General features: G+C 46.5%; 1 protein-coding gene across 2 annotated transcripts in view; it reads left to right on the forward strand.

Moving 5' to 3' along the window:
• The window catches only part of LOC123375048 (zona pellucida sperm-binding protein 3-like), a 53,501-nt gene that overhangs the window by 11,917 nt on the left and 25,598 nt on the right, over positions 1–15,986 (forward strand). For both annotated transcript variants that reach the window (XM_045025623.1, XM_045025622.1), the window contains exons 2-4: positions 9,909–10,011; positions 11,124–11,252; positions 11,424–11,554. In XM_045025623.1, coding sequence (XP_044881558.1) covers positions 9,909–10,011; positions 11,124–11,252; positions 11,424–11,527 — 336 coding nt within the window. In that variant the 3' untranslated portion in view covers positions 11,528–11,554. The remainder of the gene's footprint in view (positions 1–9,908; positions 10,012–11,123; positions 11,253–11,423; positions 11,555–15,986) is intronic.

Here is a 15,986-nt window from a genome sequence, read left to right on the forward strand (position 1 = left end):
TTAGTCTCTACTGTCACAAACTTTAAATTCAAAACAGATTTCCTGCTGCTTTCTCTGAAATAAACAATGGAAATGAGACATTAAAAGAAAAGAAATGTCAAGCTGCTACACTTTGATGGCTAGTTTATTTGTTCCGTAGGAAGCTGATGGCTTCTCCTAATAATATTCAAAAGCAGTTGTAGCTTCTTGTTTCCTTACAGGCAATTTCTAATTTGTAGAGTAAGAATTGAGTTTGCCGTAAAAAAGAAAGATGCAGTTTTCACAGTGATTTTCAACCATAGAGAAAATTGTAGTGATCTTTCTGGAGGCTTTACACAATCCTCATTTTATCAGCACACCATATGAATTACCCAGTGGCTCCATCCTAACCCTACACAATACCTGTGCGTGGTCACCCAGTTTGATACATTTTACTTTTCTTCTGGGTTAAAAAAGAACTATCCAATCATAATTATTTATTCTTTTGAACTTGCCTGCACTGGTCCTCAACACATTGCCCTGCTGTCCAGGGCAGGATGAATGCCTCAGTGCAGCACCATCCAAATGTAACTGACTTAGCCAAAATGCAGTCATGAAAGTCACACAAAGTTACCGCTTGATTTTCATCTCTTTGGCATAGCTGCTGTTTATTGATATCCATTCTCTTATAAGAGTTGTCAATATTTTCTCTTTTCCTGCCAATCCATAGCTATTATCATTCCTCCAGTGTTCAGTATCTCCTTCACCATGATTTACTCTATTTTTGAGTTGTCCGCCCCACTGGGCCAGATCTTTCATCTATTTCCTGGAATGATTTAGCCCTCCATGTGTTATTCACCATATTATCCTTCAGCCCATGGGTTCTCCAACTGTAGATCCAACAGCATCACAAACACTGGCCCTTTTTATGGCTAGAGCAGAGAAAAGTCCTGAAACTATGGGGGTCCGTCCCCAAACACAGTTTTTATTGTTGTTGTTGCTGCAAAATGGGGTCCTGGCATGGCAAAGGTTTAGAATTGCATTAGTTCATACTTGGCTGGCCAGCCATTAGCTTCTATCCCATCTTCTCTCAATGTCCATTTTCTTTCCCATATAGTCTGTACAATGTGTTAAAGCATCGGCAGTAGATCATTTGTGTTTCAGTATGAGATGTGGTCATCAATTCATTCAGCTGCTTTTGTTTTATTCACACACTAAATGAAATCATGCACTATTTTTCTTTAAGTTCAGTTTTGTAAAAATAAAAAACCTGCATGCTCATAGTCTAGCCAGCATTTCTGACTCAAAGACATCTTTGCATCTACTCTCTGAGAACCCACCAGGCAAGCTGTACATTTTAAACATTAGGGAAACATAACAGACCGCTCACAGAGTAAGGTACCATTCGATGTAAGCAAAGGTGGCAGAATCTGGCTCTTAGAGAGAATGTTTGCTTTGGTATTGTCCTGATTCTAACTGGTAGACACTGAGAATTATGTAAGTACAGAAAAGAAATGCCACTATTTTGGGATTCATATTTCAGAAACCTCTTTCTGTGTTGCACAGTTTGTGTGGTTAAAACTAAAATATCCCAATAGGAAAGAGATCTATAATGTTACTAAGACATAATTTCTGTTGACTTCGTGGAAAGTGTAATTTGCTTTTTGTTTTTTTAAGTGAAGTAGTATATACCCTTCTTACAAACCATGGCTAGATTCTCAGTTAGTATAAACCCCTGTAGCTTTCCCAAAGGCAGTGACGCTAAGCTGATTTACACTGGTGGAGAATACAGCTCCCTTTCTATAGAAGACAATAGCTATGGTATGAATATACAGAAAAACAAACAAGTAGCTCTAGACTCACACAATTTTATTATAATAGAATTTAGCACCAGGCTAGATACAACATGAATTCCAATAAAAAGTCTCATTTTGGAAGCATGGGTTGGCTGATTTTCATTAGTAAGTTATAGATTTGCAACTTTGCTCTGATTGGGCAATAAAATGAGGAATAAATTATAATGGTATGAAACTCAGCCAGCCTCAGTTGATATGCGCTCTGAATAATTATTATAAATGAAGCAGCCATGGTAAGTAGTTAGTTTCTCTCTAAGACTTGATTCACTCATGTTGTACCAACTAAGTCCCTCTTTTGCACTTTCTTTTACACTTTACTTGTATTTATTTATTTATTATTGCTTTGCAGCATGAAGGAAAGTATTTTAAAACATTAAGTACTATGTTTATTATCCCGTACTAGGATAGCACATTATTCTTCTGACAATCAGGTTGGAGTTCCTGTAATGACAGTATGGAAAAGCTCCAAGTTTTCTTATGCAGGGTCAGGCCCCAGTCCTACATCAGGATCCATTAGCATAGATCAGGGGTATCCAATAGGCAGACCACAGGCCAAATCTGGACTGGCAAATGGTTTTGAATGGACCTCAAAATCTTTTTATTTACTTATTATTATCAGAGAATCATAGAAGATCAGGGTTGGAAGGGAACCTCAGGAGGTCATCTAGTCCAACCCCCTGCTCAAATGACCAATCCCCAACTAAATCATCCGATAAATCATTATAAATTAATCATATACATCATCCGATAAATAAATCATTTATTGTTGTTGTTGTTTTTCTATTATGTATTAATACCTGGGGGAGCAAACAACTGTGCATCTCTCTCTATCAGTATTATAGAGGGTGAACAATTTATGAGTTTACCCTGTATAAGCTTTATACAGAGTAAAACGGATTTATTTGGGTTTAGACCCCATTGGGAGTTGGGCATCTGAGTGTTAAAGACAGGAACACTTCTGTTAGCTGCTTTCAGGTAAACCTGCAGCTTTGGGGCAAGTAATTCAGACCCTGGGTCTTTGTTGGAGCAGACGGGAGTGTCTGGCTCAGCAAGACAGGGTGCTGGGGTCCTGAGCTGGCAGGGAAAGCAGGGGTAGAAGTCTCAGGACATCGGGTGGCAGCTCCCAAGGGGGTTCTGTGATCCAACCCGTCACAGCAGCATATAGGCTCAGTCTCTGGCTCTAGTTACACCTTCTTGTATGCTCTGAAACATTTACTCAAGTGATTAACATTACACACTTCAATAGTATGTAAGGGCCTAACGGTTTGCAGTATTAGGGTCATGTGAGTATGCACCAAAGAGGATGGATCTAGACTGTTCTCAGTGGTAGAAGATGACAGAACAAGGAGTAATGGTCTCAAGTTGCAGAGGGGGAGGTTTAGGTTGGATATTAGGAAAAACTTTTTCACTAGTAGGGTGGTGAAGAACTGGAATGGGTTACCTAGGGAGGTGGTGGAATCTCCTTCCTTAGAGGTTTTTAAGGTCAGGCTTGACAAAGCCCTGGCTGGGATGACTTAGTTGGGTTTGGTCCTGCTTTGAGCAGGGGGTTGGACTAGATGACCTCCTGAGGTCCCTTCCAACCCTGAGATTCTATGATTCTATGATTCTATGAAAATGCATCTTCCAGCTTGTGAGGATTAAAAAAGTCATGCAGGGCAAAATGGGAGCAGCTGTCCATTATGTTTGCTAAAAAAAAAAAAGGATAAATTCAGTTAGAATCTTACCACTACAATTAATGACATTTATTCTCCTAATTAACCACCAACCTTTAAGGTGTTAATTTACTACTGAATGTACACTGCATAAAATATAGGAAAAAGCCCTTCTGATATTTAGCAGCATCACAGACTAACTACAACTGATACTTCCCATCCAAATTAAAAACGTTTAGCAGTACGTTCCAAGAACCCTTCAGGAATTTCCCGCCACACAGCTCAAGATAGGGACAAGTGGGACAAGTTCTCATTACTCCCCCATTCCAAATTCTGCGCTGGCCACTGGAAAGGGCTCTGCTTGCCTGCAGATTACTTACTACAGGCTGAGAGAAGGTCAATTAACTGACGCAGCTGTGAATGGGCATGGGGTATAAAGGGATTCGGAGCAACAACCTTTGTGTATGGTGCAATTGCTCGGGTGAAATAGTCAGAATGGGTGAAAGTAGGAAGCGGATGTTTCTGCTCCTGATAATTAATACAGTACCGTACATTGTTCTAACCTCTGGGATTTGTCTCAGAGTGTTTTAGCAGGGTTGAAGACTCTCAAACAGAGTTAATATTTCCCCAAGACGGTCCTATGTGCCATCACCTGCTCCATCCCTTCCGTGGGCTCTAGCTAGAGCTGTGCCCTCATGGCAATCTGTTACCTTGCAATGCCAAAAGTCTCGGATGGTAACAACTGTGCACCAGGGCCTCTTTGGAACAGGCCACCTGGTCAAAACTACTGATCTGAGCCTTGGCCCAGCTGCTTGCCAGCAGTCTGCTTTGAATGCTGCAGCCAACAGGGTTATCTTTCAGATGGGGCTGCATGAATGTGGCAGTGTTCTGCAGGTAAGGACTGGATTTGCTCTCTCAAAATTAAACTGTTCAATTCTAGTCCGCTTGCATGGTCAGTATCTAATGACTCCCCCGTTAGCTCTGTCTAGCTGTGGATAACCAGAAAACTCTTCTGGCTTGCGTAATGCTGAAATCTCTAAAACAACAGAACCTGGAGGTATTATTGGCAGGGGCGGCTCTAGACATTTCACCGCCCCAAGCAGGGCAGCATGCCGCAGGGGGCACTCTGCTGGTCGCCAGTCCCGCGGCTCCGGTGGACCTCCCGCAGGCGTGCTTGCAGAGGGTCCTCTGGTCCCGCGGCTTCGGTGGAGCCGCGGGACCAGAGGACCCTCTGCAAGCACGCCTGCGGGAGGTCCACCGGAGCCCTGCCTGCCGCCCTCCCGGGGACCAGCAGAGCGCCCCCCGCACCATGCCACCCCAAGCACGCGCTTGGCGTGCTGGGGTCTGGAGCCGCCCCTGATTATTGGTGTGGCAGGGTTCTCAGCTCAAGTGCAGTCACAGCGCTAGCTGACCCTGCAAGGTGGAACAGGAAGCACAGTACAGACAGTCTGTGCCCTTTGTTTACTCCTCCTGTGAAGGTGAGAGAAGCTGCTGGGATTCAGCTTCTCCCTACAGCCAGCTGTAAGAAGCCAGCACTGCAGGGAGTCAAGCTGTTGTGCCACCGCGTTCTGACTAGGGTGACTGTACGTCCCATTTTGGCTGGGAGAGTCCCTTTTTTGAGCTCTGTCCCAGCCATCCTGATTTTTTTTCCCAAAAGTGGGCATTTGTCCTATTTGCTCTTGCCAACTTGATCAGTGCCCACTTTTGCCAAAAAGCTGGAGTCCAGAGGAATATGGGGGTGAGTGGCAAACTCAGCCCTGCACAGAGAGGGAGGCAGGGTTTGAGCGAGCAGCGACGCCAACCTCGTGCAGGGAGGGGGAGATGTGGCTTAGGCCTGTTTTACCTTTGGGAAATATGGTCACCCTAGTTCTGAGAGTGCACTGCATTGTGATGTGACTTCAGTACGTGACACTGGAGTGAGATAGACACTTTAATGGGTATTAGGGGTGGGATCCTCAAAGGGACTTAGGGATTGCAACGTTGGGTGTTGTGGCACGTAACTTTTAGGCACCTTGAAAATCACGGGAACATCACTGCAATCCACAAAGCTGCACTGGGTATCTAGGCTCACTGTACTCTGCACGGGGAGGGACAGGTGCCTTACAATGTGATCCAAAGAAGCCAGCATGCTAGTTGGGGAGGCTTTTTAGCTAATCAATGGGAGATGCCCAATGACTATTCCACTGTGGATAAATCATTAAATGGTGGTTGGGCCAGCGAGAGTCAGGGACTAATTCTGTAGTCTGGTGGTTACGGCATCCACCTGGGAAGTGGGAGACTCCAGGTCCACTTCCTCTGCTCCAGTCCCTCCTTCATTATTTATCCACATTGGAACAGCTTCTACAGAAGAGATGGGAGCCCCATACCAGAATATCCCATAGCTCAGTGGGTAGAGCACTCTCCTGCAAGGTGGAAGCCGTCTGTCCAAATACTTTCATGCCCTCAGGTGGAGTGGGGAGAACTGCACCTCCCAGCTGAGTGCTTTAACCACTGAGCTAAAAGTTATAAGGCGAGAACCACCAACACTGTCTCCTCCAGCCAGATTTTGAATGGGACCCAACCCAGTAGGCATAGTCAGAGGCCACCTGCTGGATCATCCCTCCCCTCCCCCTCCCCCCCATGAAATAATAGCTAAATGCTTATCTTCCCCTGGTTTTGCAATTTGCTCTGAGACTTAGGCTGGAAAGAGGCATCCAGACACCTAGAGGGAGGCAGCAGTGCACATGCTAGAGGCAGAAATGTAGGTGCTGCAGCTGAGGGAACCTTTACCTTGAAAACTTAGGTGCCAAGCGAGTCTAGGTGGCTACAATGTTCAGTGGAGGGTTGGCAGATCACAGTGGAGCCAAAACTGGGACTTGGGTACCTAAACCAAAGCCTTAGGTACCTAAGTACCTCTGTGGATCCCACCCTCAGTCTGCATCACATCTACCTTTTGGTTCTCAAACTAATTAAAATACTCTGTTACTTCTATAACATTCCTAAAGACTACAACTTTATACAAACCAATCTGCTTAGGGAAATGAATAGGGGTCTCATTTATCTAATTCCTACTAACTGGTGCCTGTCCTTGTTAAAGCAGGTTAGGTGTGAATTCATGTAAAGCTGCTGGGATGAAGTCCTCATCCACTTCACACGGCCATCCAAAATCCAGATCAGAGTTTACTAGGGACTTTCTCAAGTGTGTCATGCTTGAGAATGAAGAGGCCTCCCATATCTGAGATGGGGATCAATTGACTAACAAATTCACTTAAAATGAAATTGTGCCACCCTATACTGGCTCAGGTACATCTCTGAAAAGAAGTCTTGGTGTCCACAAACATGTGGACAAGGGGGATCCGGTGGACATAGTGTACTTGGATTTCTAGAAAGCCTTTGACAAGGTCCCTCACCAAAGGCTCTTACGTAAATTAAGCTGTCATGGGATAAAAGGGAAGGTCCTTTCATGGATTGAGAACTGGTTAAAGGACAGGGAACAAAGGGTAGGAATTAATGGTAAATTCTCAGAATGGAGAGGGGTAACTAGTGGTGTTCCCCAAGGGTCAGTCCTCGGACCAATCCTATTCAATTTATTCATAAATGATCTGGAAAAAGGGGTAAACAGTGAGGTGGCCAAGTTTGCAGATGATACTAAACTTCTCAAGATAGTTAAGACCAAAGCAGATTGTGAAGAACTTCAAAAAGATCTCACAAAACTAAGTGATTGGGCAACAAAATGGCAAATGAAATTTAATGTGGATAAATGTAAAGTAATGCACATTGGAAAAAATAACCCCAACTATACATACAACATGATGGGGGCTAATTTAGCTACAACGAGTCAGGAAAAAGATCTTGGCGTCATCGTGGATAGTTCTCTGAAGATGTCCACGCAGTGTGCAGAGGCGGTCAAAAAGCAAACAGGATGTTAGGAATCATTAAAAAGGGGATAGAGAATAAGACTGAGAATATATTATTGCCCTTATATAAATCCATGGTACGCCCACATCTCGAATACTGTGTACAGATGTGGTCTCCTCACCTCAAAAAAGATATTCTAGCACTAGAAAAGATTCAGAAAAGGGCAACTAAAATGATTAGGGGTTTAGAGAGGGTCCCATACGAGGAAAGATTAAAGAGGCTAGGACTCTTCAGCTTGGAAAAGAGAAGACTAAGGGGGGACATGATAGAGGTATATAAAATCATGAGTGATGTTGAGAAAGTGGATAAGGAAAAGTTATTTACTTATTCCCATAATACAAGAACTAGGGGTCACCAAATGAAATTAATAGGCAGCAGGTTTAAAACAAATAAAAGGAAGTTCTTCTTCACGCAGCGCACAGTCAACTTGTGGAACTCCTTACCTGAGGAGGTTGTGAAGGCTAGGACTATAACAATGTTTAAAAGGGGACTGAATAAATTCATGGTGGCTAAGTCCATAAATGGCTATTAGCCAGAATGGGTAAGAATGGTGTCCCTAGCCTCTGTTCGTCAGAGGATGGAGATGGATGGCAGGAGAGAGATCACTTGATCATTGCCTGTTAGATTCACTCCCTCTGGGGCACCTGGCATTGGCCACTGTCGGTAGACAGATACTGGGCTAGATGGACCTTTGGTCTGACCCGGTACGGCCTTTCTTATGGTCTTATGTTATGTTCTTATGTAGTTGCATGCCTATTCTCCCACTTGCAATCCAGAGTATTAAAGTAACTTCTTCCCACAACTGAAAACTGGAGTAACTAGTAAATGGGACCTTTAAAACTGCCAAAGGAGCATTTACTACATTGGTGACTACCTGGGCACCTTTCCTTTGCTTTGGGGTAAAAAGGCAATCTCTGAGGGTGATCTGATTCCAAACAGTTGTGGGTCTACAATTTGGGGAAAAGAACCTGACTATCACTATTTCTAATACTTCCATAGAAGGCAGAAGAAACTACTGAATGCAGTTTATAATCTCCTCAGGGAGCTTCAGATTTCCATGGCATATTGTGACAAATGTTTCTGCAGGAGTTACCCTGCCATGGAGCTAACACTTAAGGCCGAAACATAGCCTGAGTGCTAGATGCCTTGCTGATTTGATAGTCTTTAAATGAAGGATTAATTATACTAGATTCTCTCCCTTCAATATGTGAATCTTTCCAGATGACACCAGACAGCACAAACCTTTTTTACAACCCATCCCCTGAAAACAACTCTATTATCTTAAGAACAAATCCAGCTGTGATTCCTATTGAGTGTTGTTATCTAAGGTGAGTCAGGCACTTTAATCTCATCTTTCACATTTCACTTGCCAGTCTTGGTTCTGCTTTAGCAACTGGCGAGGGGAGCGGATCTAGACGTGGGCATTGCAACATTGAGTGTCTTGGTGTCTAACTTTTATGGCTAGAAAGTCACAGGAACAAAATTTCAATCAACAACCCAAGTTAGGGAGCCTAGGCGCCTAGACAATTACCCTGCCGCCTCTTGGGGAGCTGGAGTATGTCAACGGGAAAAGCCCTTTTGTCAACATAGTTCTGTCTGCACACGAGGCTGTCAGTATAACTGTAACTTGAGGGTGTGGATTTTCCACACCCCCGAGTGACGTAGTTATACTGACATAGGTTGGTAGCATAGACCAAGCCTCATAAGTCTGGGCTGCAGGAAGGTGCCTATCTCTGCTAGTGTTCCACAAACAGGAACCCGCTGCCTGGAGTCAGGCAGCTTAAGCACCTAAAGTGTTCCTTGCAGGAACAAGTTCAGCACCTGCCTTGCTCCACACACAACCTTCAGAGGAGGAGATGGTAGTGCTGGTGCTGTTCTGGGCCAGAGAGAGAGAGTGTCTATAGTCCAGTTGCTAGGGCTCCCACCTGGGAGGTGGGAGACCCTAGGTCCCATCCCTCTGCTCCAATCACTCTTTCATTACTTAACCAGCTTCAGCAGGACAGATTGAGGGAGCCCCACATCAGACTATCACATGGCTCAGTGGTTAGAGTCCTCACCTGGGATATGGGAGACCAGATTCAATTTCCCCTTCCCTGCCTGAGGTGGGGGAGGATTTGAATAGAGACTCTATCTCTTTTCTTCCAGTCAGGCAGAGAGGGGGAAATTGAACCAGGGTTTCCCACATCCCAAGTGAGTGCTCTAACCACTGGGCTAAAAGTTAAGGTTGGCATCACCATCTCCTCCAATCAAATTTTGAATGGGATCTCTGAGCTCATCTACTGGATTTGCCCCTGCATGCATCTTAGGTGGCTACATGCCTATCTGCCCCCTGTTTGTGAATTGCTCTGTAGCTTAGGCGGGAGATAGGTGTCCAGATGCCCAGAGGGAGGCAGAAGTATGCATGCCCCAGAATTTCCTAGGCAAATTTTGCAGTGGCAAGTTAGGTCCTGAGTTTAGTGCCTACAGGGTTAGGCGACAGCCATGCAGGAGCCTAATAGATCCCAATGGTGATGCACATGGGGGACTCTGGGTTTCTATATTTCAGGAGAAACAATGTGAGCAGAAAGCAATCAAGCCAACATGGATTCCCTTCAGGTCTATGCTATCTGCAGAAGAGAGGCTGGGTTTTTCCTTGCATCTGATGAATGGTAGGTGGTATGAAAAATGTGGGGATGTCCTTGGCAGTAGCCAAAATCATAGCAGCATGAGGCAGATGACATGCTAAAAAGACTCCTTACTGGGTGTCTTGAAGGCAGAGGAGTCTAGTATGTGTGTGTACACATTTGGGTTTCCAGTTCAAGTTACTTTCTATGTGGGGAAGTGATGAAAGCTTCCTGGGGGTGTAGCTCAGTAGGGACCAGCACTTATCCTGGAGCATGCACTGCTTCTTGCTCCTGATATGTCTGGCTAGAATGCATGGGCTTTCTTCTGGAAAGAGAAGATGCTGCATCTTGTAATGATCACTGTAGTAAATACCCCCACTCTCCTCCTCCAACACAATAATAGCTGGAAACACTTTCCCTTGATTCACCTTTGTTAAATCTAAGCACACAGCTTGTCGGGCTTTTGCAGATGACTGGGCAGCTGAGAGGACCTCCAGTGGATTCCACCTGGGGATATGATTCACATTCAAGCTGATGTCAGTACTGGAAGTCATGTTGTGCTAAGGTGCTTTACTGACAGTTGTGTAGCTATGCTAATTCCACAGCGGGACTCCACTCTCCAATATGTGATCAACTTCAATGGGTAGGATCTCGGCGGGAGGGGCTTTCGTGGCCTGGCATACCTTGTAAAGAGCTAGTGAGTAGAGGATTGCTCTAACCAGGATCTTTTCAACCTAGCTATCTAGTAGATGGGAGATCAGATGATACATCCTCAACTTTCCTATCCCCATGGTCTCAGCAAGATACCCTTCAGTTCACAGTTGACATTTTCAGGTTTGCTGGAGATACTAGAAGATCTATTTCCTTTACTCCAGACTAGAGGCCTAAGTTCCACAACATTGTAGTGTTACCTTGTCCCACTCTGACAGTTTTAATCCCTCTATTCACAATTGCCCTTAGATCTATATTACATGCCATATAAAGGTCACTACAGCCGACCAAGCTCCAGATTCTCTGAACAAGGCTTGTTACTTCAACAAAGGAAACAATACATGAGTAAACTTTTTGGGGGTGGATGGGGATGGGAGAGGGAAATGGAAGAGCAGTTGAAAAGCCAAGGTTTCTCCCTGTTAATGTTGCCATCTCTCCCCCTGCAGCTGGTCACCTGTGGAAGGCTCCAGGAATATCTGTAGCTGCTGTGAGACTGGGAACTGTGGGTCACCTGGAGGACAGAAGACTTACCCATCTGCATAGACCCTGGAAGAGAGATGTGCCTTCTAGTCATGGTAGGTGTGTTGCATGCATCTAATCAACAAACAGGGAGCATGTTTATCTTCAGGCAGAGCCTGTAAAGCTTTCACTTGGTCTGACTAAGTGAACTATCAGGTCTCGCAAACATGTTTGATGCATGAGTGGACTAACTCATAACAAGCTCCCTAATACTGTACCTCTTTCAGTGAAGCAGCACCTACTTTCAGGGATGCTGAGGCTGATAGTGTGGTGGGACCTCTTTCCATCCTTGATGCAGATCAACACTCCAGGAATTTTCCAGAAAACATAACCAGAATGGCAAAGATGGGATCACAAGGTATGAATTTGACTGTGTGACATGGCTGCCAAACTCATGACTCAAGTCCTAAACCTGTGTTTTCTCCTACAAGTCTAGCAGAGAAGCCTCTGATGGTGCTATGGTTATCATTGCTTGTTGAAGCCATTCACTTGCCTTCACTTTCTTGGGAATCTTTCATGTGTACAAGAAATACAGAAATTATTGGCCTGTCTTTCCCAGTCTGTACAATAAACAGGAAACTATATTTCAATCTCTCTGGTCAATCCAGATCTTCTAATGGGGCAGAAGTGTCTCTGTGTGATCTAGTGGGCACTATGATTCAGTAGTTATCTCTTGGTTGAAGACTGTGGGTAAGAAACACCTAGACTGAAAGAGGGATGGAAACAATCACCTTAATGATTAATTGGCACTAGCCTGGATCTTAAAGCCCAGCTGTTGCCTTCTTTGGGTAGAAAAATTCAAATAGTCTCTAGTGAATAAGTCCTTTCACCAGAACAGCTTAGCACTACAAAGCTGTTCTCCTGGACAGTATTTCCTTTCATATGGGATTCCCTAGTACCCAAGAGTAGGTATGAATGGTGGCTGTGTACATAGGAATAGAGCTGGTTGCAACACTTACAATTCAATGAAATGTCAAAATGGGCTGGTTTGTCTACAAGTTGGGGGAGGGCAGGGAGGTTGAGAGTCTGAGCCTGGTCATTAGCACATGGGCCTAGGCTGTGGGAGACCCAAGTTCAAGTCCCTGCTCTTCCTGATTCAGAGTGATCTGGGATCTACTGGATGCCAGCAGAAAGCCAAGCACTTAGTTGATATATTCAACAGAAATCAGAAGATGGCCCTCCCCAAGGATTCCTGAGATCAGAGTATATAGAACCAAGGCCACCCTGTGGAACCCTAGAGTTGACTGAACCCAGTAAGACGTTGGAGAATCCAAAGTGCACCAGTCTCTTAGAGCAGCTGTGCAGAAAGGACTCTTTCTCCATCCCAGAGTTAAAAGGATAAATGCTGAGATCTCATTTGAAAGATAGTATTTCCCCTAATGTTCTTTAATATAAGTAACTGTAGGTTATCTTGCTAAGGCCTTGTCTACACTACAAGACTATTTCGAATCTACTTAAGTCGAATTTGTGGATTCGACCTTATGAAGTCAAATTTGTGGATCCAGTAAATACACTAATTCGAATTTCTGAGTCCACAGTAACGGGGCTGGCGTCGACTTTGGAAGCGGTGCACTGTGGGAAGCTATCCCACAGTTCCCGCAGTCCCCGCTGCCCATTGGAATGCTGGGTAGAGCCCCCAATGCCTGCTGGGGGGAAAAATGTGTCGAGGGTGGTTTTGGGTAACTGTCATCATAGAACCGTCAATCACGCCCTCCCTCCCTGAAAGCTCCGACGGGAAATCTGTTCGCGCCCTTCTCTGGTCGGTTACAGCTCGGACGCCACAGCACTGCGAGCATGGAGCCCGCTGCGATCATCGCTGCACTTATGGTCGTTGTCAACTCCTCGCACCTTATCGTCCACCTCTTCCACAGTCAGCTGCTGAGAAATCGGGCGAGGAGGCTCCGGCAGCGCGGTGAGGACAGGAATTCACAGAGTGGTGCAGACCTCTCACAAAGCAGGGTATGCCGCGCCGTGGAGATTATGGTGGCAATGGGTCAAGTTCATGGTGTGGAACGGCGATTCTGGGCCCGGGAAACAAGCACGGACTGGTGGGACCGCATAGTGCTGCAGGTCTGGGATGAATCACAGTGGCTGCGAAACTTCAGGATGCATAAGGGCACTTTCCTTGAACTCTGTGACTTGCTGTCCCCTGCCCTGAAGCGCCAGGACACCCGGATGCGAGCAGCCCTGAGTGTGCAGAAGCGAGTGGCCATAGCCCTCTGGAAACTTGCAACGCCAGACAGCTACCGGTCAGTAGCGAACCACTTTGGCGTGGGCAAATCTACCGTGGGGGTTGCTGTGATTGAAGTAGCCCACGCAATCGTTGAGCAACTGCTCTCAAAGGTAGTGACTCTCGGAAACATCCAGGACATCATAGATGGCTTCGCCGCGATGGGATTCCCAAACTGCGGTGGGGCTATAGATGGGACTCACATCCCTATCCTGGCACCGGCCCACCAGGCCAGCGAGTACATTAACCGAAAGGGCTACTTTTCTATGGTGCTGCAAGCACTGGTGGACCATAGGGGACGTTTTACCAACATCTTCGTTGGGTGGGCGGGCAAGGTTCATGACGCACGTGTGTTCAGGAACTCTGGTCTGTTTAGACGCCTCCAGGCAGGAACTTTCTTCCCGGACCACAAAGTAACGGTTGGGGATGTGCAGATGCCTACAGTGATCCTCGGGGACCCAGCCTACCCGCTAATGCCCTGGCTCATGAAGCCCTATACAGGCGCCTTGGACAGAGAGAAGGAACTCTTCAACTACCGGCTGAGCAAGTGCAGAATGGTGGTGGAGTGTGCTTTCGGACGTCTCAAGGGGAGATGGCGGAGCTTACTGACTCGCTCGGACATCAGCGAAAAGAATATCCCCATAGTTATTGCTGCTTGCTGTGTGCTCCACAATCTCTGTGAGAGCAATGGCGAGACCTTTTTGTCCGGATGGGAGGTTGAGGCAAATCGCCTGGCTGCAGTTTATGCTCAGCCAGACACCCGTGCTGAGAGAATATCCCAGCGGGAAGCGCTGTGTATCCGGGAGGCTTTGAAAGCTAGTTTCCTCGGAGAGCAGGGTAACCTTTGACTCTCCACTTGCTTTCAATAGAAACTGACCCTGGGCCTGTGTCTGTATGTGTCGATTTCGATCTGCGGTTACATACCCCGTTCTCCAAGTTTCCCCCACTTCCAAAGCACGTTTTAAATACAATTAATTGTTACACTCATTATTAATAAATCTTTGTTTTACTTTGCATTTCTGTTCAGTTGTTGAAACATGGATGCATACTGTGCTGGGCACGGTGTGCACTGATGTACAGACCGCTTGTTCCATAGAGGAATGACATCCTCCTGCTCCTACATAGGTCTCTGGGGTGGGGGACGGTTGCAAGTGGTTGTGCATCAAGGGGAGGGATTGCAGGAAGGGGTGGGTTTGCAGGAAGGGGCGAGTGGTGCCTTCTTTGGATAGGGGTTTGGATGACGGCAGTGGGCTGCGGGTTTGGGCGTAGGAAGGGGTGAGGGGTGTGGTGGAAGGGTGAGTATCTGTCCGTGGATGAGGGCTCTTGCTGGGGCTCAGGGCACCGGAGAGGCTCGTTGCTACGGTGGAAGTGCATGGTAAGGGCAGCGTGCCTTAACATTAAGGGGGTGGCAGGTGCTAGGACCCTGGACAAGCATACACATCACAGAATGACACGGGGCAGCATACACCACACAGAGTGACCCTGGTGCCTACTGACTGCAGTGTGTGTGTGCCCTGCAGTTGATCATGCCCCCAAGTCTGTACCCTGGTAATGTAGGCTATATCGTGCAATTATAAATCCCCTCCCCCCCCCATACACAAAGAAATCCTCTGACACGAAAGACGTGACCTAAACAGTGAATAACAGCAAACAGCTTTTAATAATCTAATACACAGTGGGGGGATGAAACTTGGATTTGGGACTGGGTGAGCCTGTAAGGGAAGCACTTCTACAAATGTATAGCGTGAGAGTGTGTGGTACATTAGCGCTATGCAGTGGTGCAGTGACAGTTCTCACGGCCCCTACCGCCCCTCCGTCTTGTACTTTTGGGTGGGGGGGGGCAGGACTTCTTGGCGGGGGAGGGCGGTTGCAGATACACTGCAGGGGGGCTCTCTCCTCCTGCCTGCGGTCCTGCAGAACATCAACAAGGCGCCGGAGCGTGTCTGTTTGCTCCCTCATTAGCCCAAGCAGCGTTTGAGTCGCCTGCTGGTCTTCCTGCCGCCACCTATCCTCCCGTTCGATGTGTGTGCGATGCTGTTGACATAGGGTCTCCCTCCACTGTGTCTGCTCTGCCGCCTCGGCTCTGGAGGAAGCCATCAGTTCCGCGAACATCTCGTCCCTAGTCTTTTTCTTTCGCCGCCTAATCTGCGCCAGCCTCTGCGAGGGGGATGCCGGGGCAGTCCGGGAAAGAGCCGAAGCTGTGTGATGGGAAAAGTAACTGATTTCCTTGAACAGATACATGTTTGCGAACAGTGAACACAGTCTAGTCAGTTTCTCTGAACAAGACCATACAGGGCAACAAGTCTCATGAGATCTCGGGCCAAGTTCGAGATTTCGGAATACGCTCTCATTGGCTGCGGCATTGCACAGGAGAGCGGACAAGTGGGGAGAGACAGCTGAATCCATCTAGCAGACAGTCCTGGTAAGCCTTACAGTACATTCTGCTTATCAGTTAATGGATAGCTGTGCCCTCCCGCTAAAAGCAATCTGGAAATCATATACTCTGACCCTTTTCCAGCCACTCCCGCCAGTGCACGGGAAAGATCAATGTATGCTTTTC

This window comes from Mauremys mutica, chromosome 7 (assembly GCF_020497125.1).
Source record: "Mauremys mutica isolate MM-2020 ecotype Southern chromosome 7, ASM2049712v1, whole genome shotgun sequence".
Lineage (NCBI taxonomy): Eukaryota > Metazoa > Chordata > Testudines > Geoemydidae > Mauremys > Mauremys mutica.